Source organism: Lipotes vexillifer, unplaced genomic scaffold (assembly GCF_000442215.2).
Source record: "Lipotes vexillifer unplaced genomic scaffold, Lipotes_vexillifer_v1.1 scaffold1980, whole genome shotgun sequence".
In the NCBI taxonomy this organism is placed as follows: domain Eukaryota; kingdom Metazoa; phylum Chordata; class Mammalia; order Artiodactyla; family Lipotidae; genus Lipotes; species Lipotes vexillifer.
The window spans coordinates 1246664-1263726 of record NW_006797999.1 but is presented as its reverse complement, the minus strand read 5'-3'; the positions used below and the strand labels follow the sequence as shown (position 1 = coordinate 1263726).

Here is a 17063-nt window from a genome sequence, read left to right as displayed (position 1 = left end):
CGGTACGTGGGCCTCTCACTGTTGTGGCCTCTCCCATTGCGGAGCACAGGCTCTGGACGCGCAGGCTCAGCGACCATGGCTCACGGGCCCAGCCGCTCCGCGGCACGTGGGATCTTCCCGGACCGGGGCACGAACCCATGTCCCCTGCATCGACAGGCGGACTCGCAACCACTGCGCCACCAGGGAAGCCCGCTGCCCAGTATTTTTATGGTAACTTCTTGTTTCTACTTGTCTCCACCTGCTCCTTTTTACTTCACATGCCTCAGAGTAATAAGAAGCCCTCAGTGGGGTGTGGAGAGGTCATTAACCACGGCCCCTGTGCAGGGCACTTTATAGACGCTGTAACCACTGCTGGGCTGTATTCCACTGCCTTGTACGCCAGCAGTGTCGCACCTTATCGGTGACGTAGTGAGGGTCAGAGTCCAGATCCTAACTCAACCCTGCACTGCACGGTGGTCGCAGGTGAGCCGCTTACCTGAACCTCAGGCTCTGATCCACAAGCTGGCGATCAACCAACTTCCTCATCAAAATGAGAGGTAATATTGCTAGCAAAGAGCACCCCAGTAGTGGTTTCTATTTATTACTAGAATAAGTTATTATTAGAGTAAATATACAAGAGCCAGAAATAGCATTCTGTTAGTCCGTATTTCAGTTTCTTTTCACAGAGAAGGAGTAATAACGTAACAATCTTTCTTTAGAACATCTCTCCAAAACCAATACGTTAATTTTGCCATAAATTCGTACCGAAAGCCGGAATGATGGTTTCTGTAGCTGCTGCCAAGGCGATTCCAGACTAACATAACGTTATGACCTTATTATCATTAAAGGGTTATTTCCACATGCTCCAAAGGATGTATATGCTGTAAATCTTGAAGACTCAGAAGTAACATATTTGCATTTAAATAAAAGCCTCTTTTCTGTGCATTTTTAGTACCCAAATGAGTAAATGTGTTTATAGAGAGAGAAGCAAAATCTACTCTGTTATTAAAAAAACGTAATTTATCCAGTAGTTCCGCTGGGCAGGGGAACCACAGTTGGGGTGCCGGTGCAGCTCTGCAGGCTTGAAACCTCAATGCGTCTGCAGCCTCTTTGGTTGGGGTGAGGGCAGCTGCTACAGGGAAACTCCCTGAATGTGCCCTGTCTGTAGGGCCAGGGACGTGGGGCCACGAGGCTGCACTCGCTCTGCGGTGGGCTGAGCAGGGTGTGAGTTCTGATGTCCAGGGACGTGAATGTTCTCGCGGTGGCCTCTGCACGGCAGTGGTTGGCACAGTTGCAGCGGGGACAGCGGGGCTGCAGTGCCAGCTCGGCGTTCTGATGGGGCAGCGCCGAGCACCTCACCCAGAGATGCCGAGCCAGGTGGGCTCTGCGTGCCCAGCACGGCAGGAATAAAACTGCCCGCCTTCCCGCCAGGTCAGGGAAAGCAGACGGGGAAGCGTAAGTGTTCGATGCACGTAATGAAGCTGCAGTCGTTGCATCTGGATCTGGGGTGGGGGGGCGCCTACTTTCTTCCTTCCCAGCTACGTAGGGCCTTCCTCATGGGGTTTATTTCATGCCTTTTAAGAAAACGTTGAGCTTTAGGAACATGGACGCAGCTCTGAAAGCAACCTGACGTCAAGGAGCAGGCAGTTTGTTGTGGATTCTGCAGGTGCGGACCTCACAGCTTTGTTTCTCGGAGCCCCGATTTCACAGGTAGTTTCGGTTTAATTACTGGAGCTGTTTAAAGTGAGACCTGTCCTTCCTTACTCTCGATTTTCTGCAATGTGCAGTGTACCTGACTCAGGACAGACAGACAGAAGGACAGGAGAAGAAAAAGCTTTCCTTCCAGCCCTGCCCCGACGTTGAAGAGAAATAGAACGAAAGAATGAAATGGATAAGATACTAAAGGTGACCTAGTAGCAGAGCGTTTTCTGAGTTGATGCGTTTTTTTCCTGATGAGATAAATTCCCGTCGTCGTATAGAAAGACACGAATGCAGGGCACAGAGGCGACAGGCCCAAGCTGGCAGGCAGACCGGTTCTTGAACACCTACGGCCCGGTCCCGGCCCTGCTTCCCTGCAGAGACCTTCAGATCCGCATGATTTCAAGGTGGCAGGAGACTCAGACACCCTGTTGCCCAAAGTTCCTGTTTTCACACAGAACGCCAAGCTTCTGAGAAGGTGGGAGACAATGGCGAGCATCCCAGAGATAAATTATTGTTCACATCACCCATCATCCAGCACAAACGTGTCACGCATTTAAGAAGCACAGGTGCTGTACAAAAACCCCAAAGGCCAGGAAGAACTCACAGGCCAGGTGCGGTGCCAGAACAGGTGAGGGCAGCACGAGCTACCTGGCCCCCGGGGGCAGGTCTGGGGTCGGGACTGGCTACGGTGTCTGCAGGGCCCCATGTCCAATGTCAGTTAGCCCGGACTCCGAGATGCCAGCAGCCAGAGCGTCATGCCAGGTGCGGAGCCCTCTGAGCCTGAGACCCCGCGAGGGTCACAGGCCCGTAAAGCCGCCCTGTCCGGGGAGAGGAGGACTTCAGCAGGTGGCAAAAAAGCACGACATCTCAGAGGAGGAGTGCTGTGTGTCAGGACGTGAGAAGGCGGTTCCTGGAGGACCTTTGCCCGGAAGCAGGGTGAGTCCGAGCGTGGGGACGTGGGGTTGGCGCAGGTGTGGTCAGAGGGCACCTGGTCCCTCGCACGCAGGAGCGTGCGGTCCCCGCCTCGGTTCCCGGGGTTTCAGCCTCTGTTGCCGTGAGCGCTCACGGGGCCCGTTTGGGCAGCGCCGGCGAGGCCGAGGCCGTGACTGTGAGGGCAGCCGCGCTTGGCTCGGTTCCCGGGGCAGATCGGCTCGTGACGTCCTGAGCCCCGCCACGATGTGCGCGACGGGGGCCGTGTGGGGATTTAACCAAGGGCCAGACGCCAGGAAATCTGTCTTCTCCGAGGATTTTTTTTTTGCAAGGAGTTGAAAGGGGGGTGAGATTGGGGACTGAAGACTCACTGAGAAGGTTGTTCCAGAACTCTGTCGGGAAAATTCCACTCCCCGTGGGTGGAGGACAGAGAGGGAGAATCTGAGGTAGATTTTGCAGAACGGGGCACTTCTGTAAAGAAAAACAGCCAGTTGTGAGACGCCGAAGACCCGTGAGCAGACAGTGGTGGACGCGGGCAGCCGCTGCAGCGGTGGAGGTGGCCACAGGACGGCCGGGAGGCAGCATGCGGGACGCCTGGGACAAGATGGCCCGCAAGACAGAGGATGGGAATGGGGCGGCCAAGCCAGTAACCGAACGGAGCCGCCGGAGGGCAGGGAGGGGGTGGGCCCCGACCAGCAGCGGCTCTGGGCTCCCTCCTCCCCGGGCTTGCTGAGTTCTTAGAAAGAAACGGGGGTGAGGACCAGCAGACTGTGACTTTCTTGCTTCTCCCGCAAGAAGTTTCAACAGTAACTGTGAAAGAGCCACAGCAGCAGCCAGGAGAGCGAGTACCTGCGCTCCTTTACACGCAGGTGGCACAAGGACTTCTCAGCATGACGTGATGTTTTTCTTCCTTTTTTTTTTTTTTTTTTTTTTTGCGGCACGCGGGCCTCTCACTGCTGTGGCCTCTCCCGTTGCGGAGCACAGGCTCCGGACGCGCAGGCCCAGCGGCCATGGCTCACGGGCCCAGCTGCTCCGCGGCATGTGGGATCCTCCCGGACGGGGGCACGAACCCGCGTCCCCCGCATCGGCAGGCGGACTCTCAACCACCGCGCCACCAGGGAAGCCCTTTCTTCCCTTTTTAACCTCTCTTTGGAAGCCGCCTTGCTCTGCCAGAGATGGCCTTCCGGGAGCAGTGAGCGCTTTGTCCTGAGCTGAACTGAAGGACCAGCCGGGCTTTTCCTCTTCAGAGACGCAGAGCTGTGAAGCCGAGTCTCAGCCCACGTGGGAGGGGTGGGCCGCTTGCCTCATTCCTCCCAGTCAGCCCCGCTCTGCTACTGAAACCTTAACTGCTCGGTGATACACACACGGGGCAGTGGGACGCAAAATAGTGCTACCGCTTCCTGCAGCCCTGGTCTCGGCAGTGGGCTTCCACCGAGGGGATCTGTACCGGTTCACAGAACAGCATGGAAGCTATCCCCCTTGAAGCCTGCCAGAGAGGAAAGCCATGTCTGCTTCTGTGGTATAGGGCAGCCCAAGCCACCGCCACGGGCTGTCCGCAAAGTGAAAAGACGACCCACGGAATGGCAGAAAATACTTACGAATCGTGTATCTGCCAAGAGTGCATAACAAACAGCTTATATAACTTACAGCTCAACGATCAAAAGAAAAATAGTCCAGTTCAGAAACGGACCAAGGATCTGAACAGACATTTCTACAAAGAAGATACACAGTCGGCCACACAGGGAAGGGTGTGCACCATCCTTAGTCCTTAGGGAAATGCAAACCAAAGCAACCATGAGACACCACGTCATGCCCACGAGGATGACAGCAGTAGAAAAGGGACATTAACAAGTGCCGAGAGGACGTGGAGAAGTCGAGAGCTGCACACATCGCTGGTGGGGACGTGAAACGGGGCAGCTGTTGGAAAACAGTCTGTCCTTCCTCAAAAAGTGAAATATGGAGTTGCCGTGTGGCCCCGCGTTACCAGTCATACGTGTTTACTCAGGAGGACTCACTCTGTAAGAACTCGGGGCTCCTTCCTAACCGCTGGCACCGGCTCGTCCCCACTGACACGCGTTTAAATTAGACCTGTGATGATCGGGGTCGCGTTGTGGGAGGGTGCACATGTGCGCGGAGGGAGGTGTCTGTGGAGGTGAGCATAGCACGGGCATCTCGGAGGAAATGGCGGCCCCCCGGCTTTGGCTGCAGGAGGGGCCGAGGGCCCGAGCCAGTTGCCCGCCCCGAGAGCAGGGTCCTCGTCTTCCCTCCCGGGAGGTGCGCGGGGACTCCGGAGGGAACATGCGGCCCCAGGCAGGTGGTGATGGCAGGACTGGGCGCTCAGGCCGTCGGGGGCGTCTGCGAACTCCAGAATCACTGTCACGCCTGAGTCCCGGCTTCAGGACGACCCCCAGGCCGCTCTCCAGCCCTGCCTGTCCAGCTGCAGTCTTCGCTTAAAACAAGGTGTGGTGCCCTTGGACGGGCAGCCTCCCTTCTGACAAAATCAGAGACTCACGTGTCCCCCTCGGTCCAGCTCGGGAGTGCCGCGCGGCGTGGGTGCAGCGTGAGGGGCTAACTGGCGAGCCCTTTCCACGCGGGTAGGCATGCGAGGATGGCGCCTTCGGCCGCCTTGGCCACGTAGTGGGTCGTAAAGAGCCTCCCGCACTGTTCTCAGTCCTTGAGGAAGGGGACAGAGGCGTAAGCCTGTTTTTTTCCTAGGGGGTTTTAAGTTACCTCTTTTCAGGCTAGAGAGCTGTGCAGGATTGTGATCTGCTGTGGGCTAAGAGGACTTCTTTAAGGGTAGTGTTTCTTCTCACTGTGTCTCCAAGCTTCACCCCACCTGCCCCCTGCCAATCCCTGGTAGGCAGTGACCACAGCTGCCCAGCACCGGCCCGTCCACCATGGGGACAAGTTCCAAAAGTTCCCTCTCGGGGGCCCCGTGGAGCAGAGTTGTCAGGATGGAGACCTGGAGCAGAGCACAGCCCGGAGGCTCGGGAAGGGCCTGGTCAAACGGAGAAGCAGCAGGTGGCCACCCGGGGCCCGGACGGGGCTGGACACTGAGGGGACCCTGCGAGCTTGGCGGGGGCTTAGCTGCCCGTACAGGCCTCCTCGCAGGCAGACGTGGCCCTCATTCCCGCTCAGGTTTGGGGGTGCTGATGGTCCACAGGCGTCCAGGGGCGCTGCTCAGCACCTGCGGATCTGGGGTGACGGTGCGCTTGCTGTAGGTGGTTGAGAGCAGGTGAGATCCGGGGCGCCAGCTGAACACGCTGGCATGGTGGGGACGACAGTGCCACCTGAGGCTTCATGCGCAGCCCAAAGGGCGGGTCCGTGACGGCGAGGTGGGGTGCAGCTCCGTGCTGTACCCCCGACGCCCCGCCGTCGCCTTCTCCTTGGTCTCCGCAGAGCCAGCTGGAGGCCCACCAGGAGGAGGGCATGGTGGTCTCACACATGGCCATTGCCGGCGTGGGTATCTGGATCGCCTTCACCTCGGGGTCCACACTCCGCCTCTTCCACACGGAGACGCTCAAACATCTCCAGGACGTCAACGTCGCCACCCCGGTCCATCACATGCTGCCAGGTGGGCCCCGGGGCGCTGGTGGGCGGTGCCACATCCCCCGGGGCTGGGGCTCGGGGCTGTCGGGTGACCCGAACTAAAGCGCCCTTCTTAGAGGTCAGAGCCGCCCATTGCAGACGGTTTAGTGCTGTTAATAAAGCACTGGGGTGGGGGGCGGGGGCAAGGATCTGAGGTTGAAGGGCAGAGAAAAGGAGACTCTCTGGTGGGGGTGCTCCACGGGCCTCTGCCAGCCCCACGCGGGAAGGGTGTTCCTGGCAGCGGGAGTCAAACCAGCCAAGGTGCGGGAGTGGGGTGTGGGAGCCGCATGTGGCTGGTGTGTGGCTAGTATGTACACGCGTGAGCTTGTTAGGTACGGGCGTGTGGTTAGTATGTACACCTGGGCTTGTTATGTACTGGCCTGTGACTAGTATGTACACCTGGGCTTGTTACGTATGGGCATGTGGCTAGTATGTACATGTGTGGCTTGTTATGTACTGGCATGTGGCTAGTATGTACACCTGGGCTTGTTATGTACGGGCGTGTGGCTAGTATGTACACACATGAGCTTGTTAGGTACGGGTGTGTGGCTAGTATGTACACGCATGGGCTTGTTATGTACGGGCGTGTGGCTAGTGTGTACACGTGTGGGCTTGTTATGTACGGGTGTGTGGCTAGTGTGTACACCTGGGCTTGTTACGTATGGGCGTGTGGCTAGTATATACACCTGTGCTTGTTATGTACTGGCGTGTGGCTAGTATGTACACCTGGGCTTGTTATGCCCTGGCATGTGGCTAGTATGTACACCTGGGCCTGTTATGTACGGGTGTGTGGCTAGTATTGTATGTGTGTGGGCTTGTTATGTGTGGGCGTGTGGTAGTATGCACACGTGTGGGCTTGTTATGCACGGGCGTGTGGCTAGTGTATATAAGCATGTTGCAAATGTGTGTATGCATGTAACTCATATGTATATGCGTTGCTTGCCGTGTACAGGTGTGTGTGCCTGGTGTGTACTGGCCCACGTCTCCACAGGGCTTTTAGGACCAGGCTCACGCCACACGGCATTCTGCTCCCTTCCCACGTTGGCTGCGTCTCCTGGCTCCCGGCTGGGGAAGAGAAAGATCCGGTGTGCAGCCACGCGGTGGGCTCCCACCCACACCGCGTGAACAGACCTGTGCAGGAAGCCCCCCCAGGGCGCTCGAGTCCCCAGTCCCTGTTGCACCAAAGCCCAGCGGTCACGTACCTGTGACCACGTAACCTGTTTGCATCTGGGCCACTGGCTGTGCTTCATCTTGTTTTCTTTCCTTCTTTCTACCCCCCAGTTAACGACTCCCTTGTTTCTTATCCACCTGCGTGGCTTTCACTGTTCAGGTCAGGATCCGCCTGGGTTCCTGTGGAGCCAGGAGACCATGTGGTCAGGTGGGGACACCTGGCGGCCCCACGTCCCCGGACCCCTTGGCAGGTGTGCCCCCGCCTGCTGTCACCATCACCACACACAGTCCCTGCCCCCCTCCTCGGGTTCCCCGCCACCCTGGGCCTCCTATCCCTGTGCCAGGACTTAGGGCTTTTTCTCCCAAGCCCATGTCCCATGCAGAAGGAGCCTTTGGGTGGCGTGTTCTCCCGCATCTGCCTGCTGTGTGCGAAATACCTCCAGGTTCACCAATATCCGGGGATTCTGTGCTTTGTTTGCATCTCATATTTTACTCCCAGGTTTGTAGCTGCTAGACCTGGTGAACTGTGAGGAAGGTGGACAGTTAGAGCAGAAATCAGGGACACTTAGAATGAGAGTTCTCTTGCTACGCCCGGGCAGTGGTTCTTGAATGTGGTCCTCAGAAAGGCGTCTGACGTTGGTCTGATTTTCTTGCATTTTTGGGAACAGGGAGGCCAGACACCCATGACTTGTCTGTCCTTCTTTGAATCGTCTTACCCTTGGGCCAGTGTTTCACGGTGAGAAGTGTTTCATTGTGTCCTCTCTGACACTTAGCTACTTGTGTCAGTGCGTGTTTGCACCCTATGTGAGCAGGTCCTTGGACCACCGTCATCCTGGACACGTGTGTAAACCTCATTCTAGAGTTGTGTTCATGATGTTGCCCAAATGGGTTATATGGCAATAACGTGTAAACTGTCCTTTCGTGCTCTCACTGGAATATAAAATTCCGGTAGGTTCTAGAGATGAAGCCTTCCCAGGCCAGAAAGAACACAATTGGAAAATAAAATTTACTGTACTATACTGTAACTCATGACTTTTTGTAGCAGAATTGAGAACCCTATTTAGTTCCCTAGAGGTCTCAGTGTGCTTTCCCCTGTGGACTGGGACTCGTGTGATGAGCTGTATCTTTCTGTCTGGTTTGGAGCTCTGTTCTGAGCACCATTAGTTCGAGCGCTTTGCTGTAAACCACATCATACTTGGCAGACATAGTGGATGACGGCGCCTGGGGTCAGCACACACGTTTCGAGGGGCCGTCAGTCCACCTTCCCGGCCCCCGAGGTGGTTACAGCCCGTGGTTCAGAGGGCGGCATCTCCTCCGGGTCACGAGGCTGCATGAGTCACGGAAGGACGCAGCTGTTTCCTCTTCGTCCAGAACAGTCAGGGGAGGGTATTTGGATGAAAAAGTGCTGAGACCCCCACCCCCTGTCAGATTAGCCTTCCTAGGTCCCCGCTGAGTGAGCACGTCGCTTTCCAGGGGTGACGTAACGAAATGAAGTGGCACGATTTTCTGTCTAATACAGAAGTCAGTGTGACTCTCCTAAGTACCATCAGCCACGTCAGAAGGGAATTCAGCAACTTAAACTGCACTCAAGGTTATTTATGAGTTAGGAACAGACCGAGCAGTGGATTTCGTGTTCCCTGGGCTCTGGTGCCATCCTGCGCTAACCAGCAGCTACTCAACCAGCAGTTGGTCCTGAGCTAACTAGCAGCTTCCTTAACCAGCAGTTGATCCCGCGCTAACCAGCGGCTCCTTAACCAGCAGTTGATCCCGCGCTAACCAGCGGCTACTCAACCAGCAGTTTGTCCTGAGCTAACTAGCAGCTTCCTTAACCAGCAGTTGATCCCGCGCTAACCAGCGGCTCCTTAACCAGCAGTTGATCCCACGCTAACCAGCAGCTCCTGTACCAGCAGATGATCCTGAGCTAACTAGCAGCTTCCTTAACCAGCAGTTGATCCTGCACCAGCAGCTCCTGTACCAGCAGATGATCCTGAGCTAACTAGCAGCTTCCTTAACCAGCAGTTGATCCTGCACTAACCAGCGGCTCCTTAACCAGCAGCTGATCCTGCGCTAACCTGTCCGCCTCCCTGGTCTCTGTCCCGGGTGGGAGCCGGGAGTGGGTTCCAGTCATAGCCTTTCCAAGCACACTTGGAAGGCTGGCTGCTTCTCCTATTCTCTCCCCTGTTTGTGTGTTTCTTGGGAGCATTTGAATAAACCTGGCCGGCCTCTCCTGTGCTCCTGTGTCCCCGTGTGAGAGGACAGCAGGGTTCCCGGAGAGCGTGCATCACACAGCGGCCAGCTCCCCCTGCCCCTTCCTGTTGATAACTCACTTCCACCCCATGCCAACTGCAGCCTTTATCGGCATCTCTGCCCTGCCCCTCCCACCCCGCCTCCCCCTTAGATGCTGAGTGGGTGGCCCCTCTGCCCACGGCTTGGCCAGCTCAGAAGGCCACAGCTGGTGCTTCCACAAGGAGTAGCCTGGATGCCTCTCAGCAGCTCTGTCTGCAGACCCTCCGGAATGGGAAAATCTCCACGTTCCCTAATTACCATTCAGTTAAACTTTCATATGTGAAATTAAAGATGAATCCTAGACTACTTTGAAAATGGAACAAACCATCATTCGCTGGAACTGAAGGCTTTCAAACCAGTTAGAAAGAAAAACATCCCAGTTTTCCCAGCTTTCGCGTTTGTTATGATGAAGTGAAGGTTTGGGGGTGTCCTTCCAGGAGCACCTCCCAGAAGCCCCGGGGTTGTTTCCGTTGGTCTTTCCCACCGACCATGTAGTTTTTCCCCTTCTCGTCATGTTTCGTAACCTTTCCCCACACGGTGACTTTTCCCCATCCCGACGCCACAGAGGGCACCTTCTGTGCCTTTGAATTGTTTTATCCTTTCTCTTTAGAAAGATCCACTTCTGGAGAGAGGAGTTTCTTTACAGAGACTAGAGAGTTTCCCAGATTTTCACTGCATATAACGTAACACAGATGTAAAAGCTGGAGACAGGACGAAAAGTCAGATGTTCCTAATATGCTGTTTACAGGCAAAGAGGCGGGAAAATTCCTAAGGGGGATAAAAGGTCACTTTCAAAATGCATTTATGAATGAAAATAAGTAGTAAACTTTTATCCTTTGTAATCTGAAAGTAAGATCTTAATGTTTTTATTAGTGGTTGGAAATATTTCACATCATGTTTTACGAGGATCTGTTAACCCTCCCTATGGAGGTGGGCTGTTTGAAATTCCCTTTTCCTCATTAGTTTTCTTTAAAGCCAAGTGGTAGATTAAAAGTATTTCAGACGCTTCTTTAATAGTCCTAGGCCGATATTTTAAAAATGATATATTCTCTGTGAAAGAAAATTTAATTCACAAATTCCTTTTTTGGAGAAGAATTAAAGGAAACTCAGTTTCCCAGACCAAAATATTTCAGGACGATCAAGTAAATCACAGAACAGTTTATTCATACAAACAGTTTTCGCTTATATGCAGGACTTGGCTACCAAAATGAGGGTGTGGGTGGACTTAAATGATATAAAAACCCACAGCCAACCTCTGAACCGAGCCCTGAGACCACGTCTTGAGAGTCTGCTTGTTTTTATTGTTCCCAATACTTTCGTGTGTTAAAAAGGAAATTTATTCACATCTAGGACCACAGGGCTATACCACTGCCCCAGTTTCTATATTTCTTCCAGGAGGGTGGCTTCAGAAAGTGGCTGCAAAAGGGAAATAATAGCTCTGTCCCCTGTCCATCCCGTTGTCATGACATTCTCCACGTTGGTGTTGAGAAGGAAGATATCCAGATGGAAAGTAACCTGCTGCCCCTGTGCACCAGGGCAGTGGCGGAGGCCGTGCTTCACTGGAACAAAACAAAACACAGAGCAGCGAGCCAGTTCCCAAAGTCGCCTCCACCAGCTGCTTCCACCAAAGGTTCCAGGAGGGTTGGCGAGGAGGGTCTCAGCTTTGCGGGTTTGCTTTCTGTCTCTAGCGTAGCTGTGGGGAATCTTTAGGCCACGTGGCATCAAGTGAGGCTTCTGCTCTGGAAGGCGCACCCGTGTGTCCTGGGACGTTCCCTGGTCCCTGGAGCACCTCTCTGAAGGGCTGCCCCACGATGGGACCACCTGCCCCTGGATAGCAATCGTTGTGAGCTGTGCCCAGAGCCGTGTTTCTAAATGGCTTCTGCAGTTCTCCCTGGCGTTTGGAAATGACAGCTCCCGGCCCAGGTGTAGACAGACACACAGGTCCCAGGCGTCTCTAAAGCCCCAGCTGCTCCCGTGGGCACGCATTTGGATTCTTGGGAACTTAATACATTAGCTTTTCTTCAAAAAATATGCCTGTATTTAGAGGTAAAACCAGATCTTTAGTTTTTGTAGCTGTTGTCTCGGTTTGGTTTCAGTGTTCCGTTGCCTAAATAATCATAAAATAACTTCAGTGAGCATGGTGACCTGCCTTTGACTTTGGTGTTTAGATCATTTGTTTTCATACTTTTTATCTAAGATGAACTTAAGTCAAAGGCAGAGATACTGAAAATGACTCATTTCTAGAGAGCACAAGAATCCAGCTGTTTTGAAGTGCCCTCCATTCCTTCCTGGGAGCAGCCGCATGACCCTTCTCTGCTCTCAAGCTTGAGTGCTGAGCAGAGACGCCAGGAGGGGCTTAAAGCCCCTGTCGAAGGTGGTGGTGCTGTGGGCAGGGTCAGGGCAGGGGTGGGATGCTCAGGGCCCAGACTCAGTCCCTGAGACGAGAGTCACGGGGAGACACGCACCTTTCACTCCACTTCCTAATGTTGTCAGGCTGACCCACCTCTCTGGGCCTCAGAGCCTCGACTGCAAGACGAAACAAAGCAGAGCGAACAGCCAGAAGCTCCAAAGCCCTTGGACTCCAGTATTTGGTATCCGCGTGTCCCGGACTTTCCCACCGAGGCCATGAGTGGTCTCCTTCTGACGGAAGCTTTGGGTGGTCGCTTGCGTCTCTCCCCTGTGATGCTGAGCGCGGGCTGCACTGGGAGCCCGTCCTACCTGTGAGGTCCCCTCTTACCTGCCTAGGTGGGCTCTTGCTCACACAGGCCTGCCGTCTGACGTGCGTGTGTGCGCGTGTGTGTACGTGGGTGTGTGCAGCTCTGCCTGGAAGTGGATGATTTACATGGATGGTTCGGGGTGGGGGTGTGTGATTGGCTCTGGAAGGGTCGCGCCAGCGGTGCTGAGAGCACCGTGCACGTGTCCTGAGGCCGTGGCCGTGCTCTGCCAGGGTGCAGCCAGGACGCCCCCCAGATCTCTCTCTTGCTCATCCGGCTGAAGGAGTCGCGGTGTGTGGCTAGGGCTCCGGTGACACCCGCTGGCCGGGAGGGCTCGGGGCTGCTCGGGGAGCATTCTGGCGGATCTGTAGGGTTTCTGGGCAGTTCCCGGGGCCCCTGCCCCAGTGTGTGGGCTGCAGAGGCCAGACTGTGGGGCACAAGCCTCTCCTGTCCCCCAGGACACCAGCGGCTGTCTGTGACCAGCCTGCTCGTCTGCCACGGCCTGCTGATGGTCGGCACCAGCCTGGGCGTCGTGGTGGCCCTGCCCGTCCCTCGTCTGCAGGGGATCCCCAAGGTGACCGGTGAGTACACCCCCCGAGTGCCTGCGTCTCCCAGGCCTCTGTCCTGTATTGTATTCTCGTCAAGCCCATGGGTCTGTGGTCAGCTGTGTCTTTGCTTAAACAGTGTAAATTACTTAGGTGGCTTTCTCTCTCCCTTCGTCCCTTCCTTTCTTCCTTCCTTTCTTTCCTACTATAAACACTATGTGTATTAATTTGAATCATCAGGTCATACTTTTGTCTTCCTGTTTCTGACATCAGTGGTCCAGGGAGACCCTTATCCCCAGGACGTGTTTTCACATTACCTTTTTTGCCACCTGTTGGTTTTGATCATTCTATACAGTTTTGCTCAGTGAAAATGGATGCTTTTTAATGTTTTGCAAAGAAGGAGGCCCAGCATCTGAGAAAGCTCAGTTGTGCTGTTTTGCAGTGTTGCGGGGAGTTCAAATGGGCACAGCCTTTTTGGAAAGCACTTTAGTGTTTAGGACTTGAAGATGCTTTTGCGTCAGGAGTCAGGGTTTCCAACTGAGGAAATTCTGTCTCGTGAAGCCGCCAAATCTAGGAATAAACCATGATGCAGAAAGAACAGGAAACAGCCTAAACACCCAGAATTAGGAGTAGGGAGACGCCTAAGACAGTGGTCGCGTTGCCATTTTAAAACGTAACACAGCCAGTGAAAATGATGTTGGCAGAGAGCTTGGAATGATACAGGGAAATGTTAATTCTGTAAGTTAAGTAAAACCAAGATCTTAAAATTTTATGTCGATTATGTAATAACTCTCAGAGAAAAAGCTTTGTAGGAAACTCATTGAAATGTTAATAAAGATCTGTCTATAGTTTCTTCCTACTGTCAACACTGGAATATTTCACTCTGACCGCAGGCAGCCCTTCCTTCCCTCAACAAGCTTTCACGGGTCTACTGCAAATAGGTCTGTGCTTTAGATAAATTCCTATTTTGTCATGATCCACCTGTTAGGATCATGGAATTCCAACTTGGTTTATTCATTTCTTAACTGCTGGCTTCGTTATGACATGCCTGTGATACACGCAGAAGCTATACATGATGACTACGGGCAGTTTGAGTGGTAAAAGCTCAGGAGTTAGAAGCTCTTCCCGTCACAGCTGGGGACGCTTCTCCCCAGCAACCAAACATAGCCGTTCTCCTGCTGGGTCTCACGTCACCGTTCCATTGGTTTTTCTCCATAGTTTTGCTAACTTGTACCTTCTTCAAAAAAGAAGTCTTTAATTGTGCCATTTTCACATTTTCTATCATTGTCTCGTAGTGTATGTATTCCTCTCCGACTGCTTTCTTTCCACATTATTTCTGAGGCGCATCCTTGTTGGTCACGTGACTGTAGCTCATGCGTGTCACTGCTCTGTAGCGTGGCTTTGTTCCCCATGTGACGTACAGTGGGTATTTAGTTGTTTCCTGTTCTGTGTGTTACGTGCTATGCCTCTGTGGGGGTTCCTCTGGCCACCCCTTCTCATAGGGACTCGGGTTCCTCTGGCTGTGTGTCTGGGAGGGGACCACAGGTGTGTAGGAAACACTCACATTCAGGTTCACCCAGTGATGCTGGGATGTTCCCCTGGGCCGTTGCGTCAGATCACACCTTCATGCCCGGTGTCTGGGCGTCCCCATCCCTTCACCCTCCCCCAGTACCCGCTGTTGGTGGAGTTCTTGACTTGTCCTTCAGCTCATGGAGGAAGTCACCTCGCCCAGCTGAGGAATCCTGTAACGTCCTCTGCTTCGGCCAGAGTGGGAGAGAGGTGCTAGGGCCCTGTTTCAGCCTCAAAGCATTTGGTGAAAAGGGCATCTACCCCCCATTTCTGTCACCTCACCGGCGAGGCGCTTAAAAATGGACATCCCGTTCCTGCCTGGCCCTTGGAGTCTCGGTGTTATGGGGGAGTCTGCATTTCATAAAAAAGGCCTACGGGGAGTTTCTGGTGCTTCTTTCAAAATTCAATTCACATCACCCTTGAACTGAAGAGCCCCCATTTTAATCGATACCATAGGACTAACTTATTCTAAACCACAGAATCTTTTTAAAATGAAAAATGGCAGGAAGCTACTTATAGTTTAGGTGTCTTATTCCTAACATTGACATATTTCAGGCATTTAAGTTTTTAAAACCAAGATTTAGGGAAACTTTTCCTAAATATATTATCTTAGAGCAGGCAAGAAGGCATTTATACAGAGAACAGGAAAATAGCTACTTTATCACTTTCAAAGTACCATGAAAGTACCAGAACTGAGATACCGCTGACGAAAACCACGGTTGTATTTTAGACCGTGGTTTTGAGAGCATTCTCGGGCTTCACTAGAAATCCACGAGAACGTGGTCTGGAAGCTGTTTTTCACTCTGAGCTGTCGAGTGCAGGGTTTTGCCGTGTGGACGGGGGGTGCCCGGGGCCCTGCCCGGCATGCGGAGCCCTGCTGAGCGCTGTGCCCTTTCAGGACGAGGCCTCGTCTCCTACCATGCTCACAACGGGCCCGTCAAGTTCCTGGTCGTGGCCACAGCCGCCCCCAAGGCGGACAGAGACAAGCCCAGGGACAGCCCGCCCCCCGGTGCCGACCCCCAGGATGAAGACCAGAGGGACACGCTCCCCGGTGAGGGGCCCGGGCCCTGCCCGAGCCGCAGCGGCCCCGACACCGTCTGGCTGGGGGCATCGCTGGGCTCCCTCGCCCAGGCCAGCGACGTCTCGTCCACGTCTGGGTCCCCGACGCCTTCCCAGGGCTCGGGCTCCCTGGGGCCCCGCTCAGAGGAGAGCTTCGTCCAGGACCCCCTGCGGCTCCCCTGCAGCTCCCCCGGCCGAGGGCGGCGGGCCAGGAAGGCCAAGGCCAGCTCCGTGCTGGTGGCCTGCGGTGGACAGGGCCACCGGCGGGTGAGCAGGAAGGCCAGGCAGCAGCGGCCGGAGGAGTTGGCCTCGTCCGTCATGGTCTGGCAGATCCCCCTGCTGAATGTGTGAGCCAGGGTCGAGATCCGGGGGTGGCCTTTCAGCCAAGTCACACACCCCGAGCGGTCCCGCCGCATCTGCGCTGGCTGGGCGTGAATCGCCAGCCGTCTCGGGGCCGAAAAGTGCAATATCGTCAAGGGGGCGTCTCCGGCAGCCCCTCCCTCCACCCCAGGCAGGGGAGCCCCGTGTGAACGCGCATGAGGAAGCGGGGTGGACGCCGTGTTTGAGTGGGTGGGGGTCCCGGGAGGATGCTCCCCCTCTGACCCCCGTGGTCCTTAATAAACACGGGACGCTGCAGACCTGTTCTCATAGCCTGTCACCTAGAGAACTTGCAGACTCACAACTCACGGGGAAATACAGCATATTCACTGGTGGAGGCGTTTATTAACAATCTTCAAGTAATTGTACTTGATTCAGATTCACTACTTTTATTTATATTGTATATCTTTTAACTCCAGAATAGAATTTGTAACAATGAAGAAAGCCAGGTAACACATACCAGGCCGGGTGGTGTTACATGCTTTCTGAGTTGAACTGAGTTTTCCAAAGTGGTATGATGCGTGTACTGTATATTTTTAACGAAGTAGTATTTTTATATCGCATTTTTCTATTAAAAAAATTAACAAAGTTTTAGTCACTATGTTATCTGTAACATTTCACAAATAATGTTTGCTTTGAACGAAAATCCTCAATGCCTATCAACATTTAGACTCAAGCGTCAATGCCAAAATATCCACGTTGGAGATGTGTGTGTTTTAGTGTCTCAGGAGACGTAGAAGGTGTCTTGGTCCATCCTTTCCTGCTGTGTTTGCATCTGTCGACCAGGAGTGCTTCTAGCTTTGAATGCATGTCCTGAAGGATGCACGGTGCCGGTCAGGGTGGGCACCGGTGCTCGCGGCGGACACAGGACACAGGAAAGGTGGCCCTTGGTCGGCAGACTGACACTTAGGGCCCATTCTGTGGGCGTCGTGCACAAGTGATCCGTGAGTTCGCTGTGCTCCACGTGTAATTATCTATCAATGTTCTACTTACTGGATGGTTAAGAAAAACAATGCAGGTCCACCCGAGATTAATGTCTCAGCACTTTACAGGTGACTAAAAATGCTAATTTTATGACTTTGCCAAATATTTTCCAAGGTGCATGTGTGCCCCCATGTGAAAGAAATATCTCCCCCAGCCTTTC

At 54.0% G+C, this 17063-nt stretch overlaps 1 protein-coding gene across 1 annotated transcript in view; it reads left to right on the top strand.

Moving 5' to 3' along the window:
* ARHGEF10 (Rho guanine nucleotide exchange factor 10) overlaps positions 1 to 15892 on the top strand; it is a 73524-nt gene extending 57632 nt beyond the window's left edge. Inside the window, exons 26-28 of the mRNA XM_007470024.1 lie at positions 6010 to 6184; positions 12827 to 12949; positions 15381 to 15892. Coding sequence (XP_007470086.1) covers positions 6010 to 6184; positions 12827 to 12949; positions 15381 to 15892 — 810 coding nt within the window. The remainder of the gene's footprint in view (positions 1 to 6009; positions 6185 to 12826; positions 12950 to 15380) is intronic.
* Positions 15893 to 17063: the final 1171 nt, after the last annotated feature.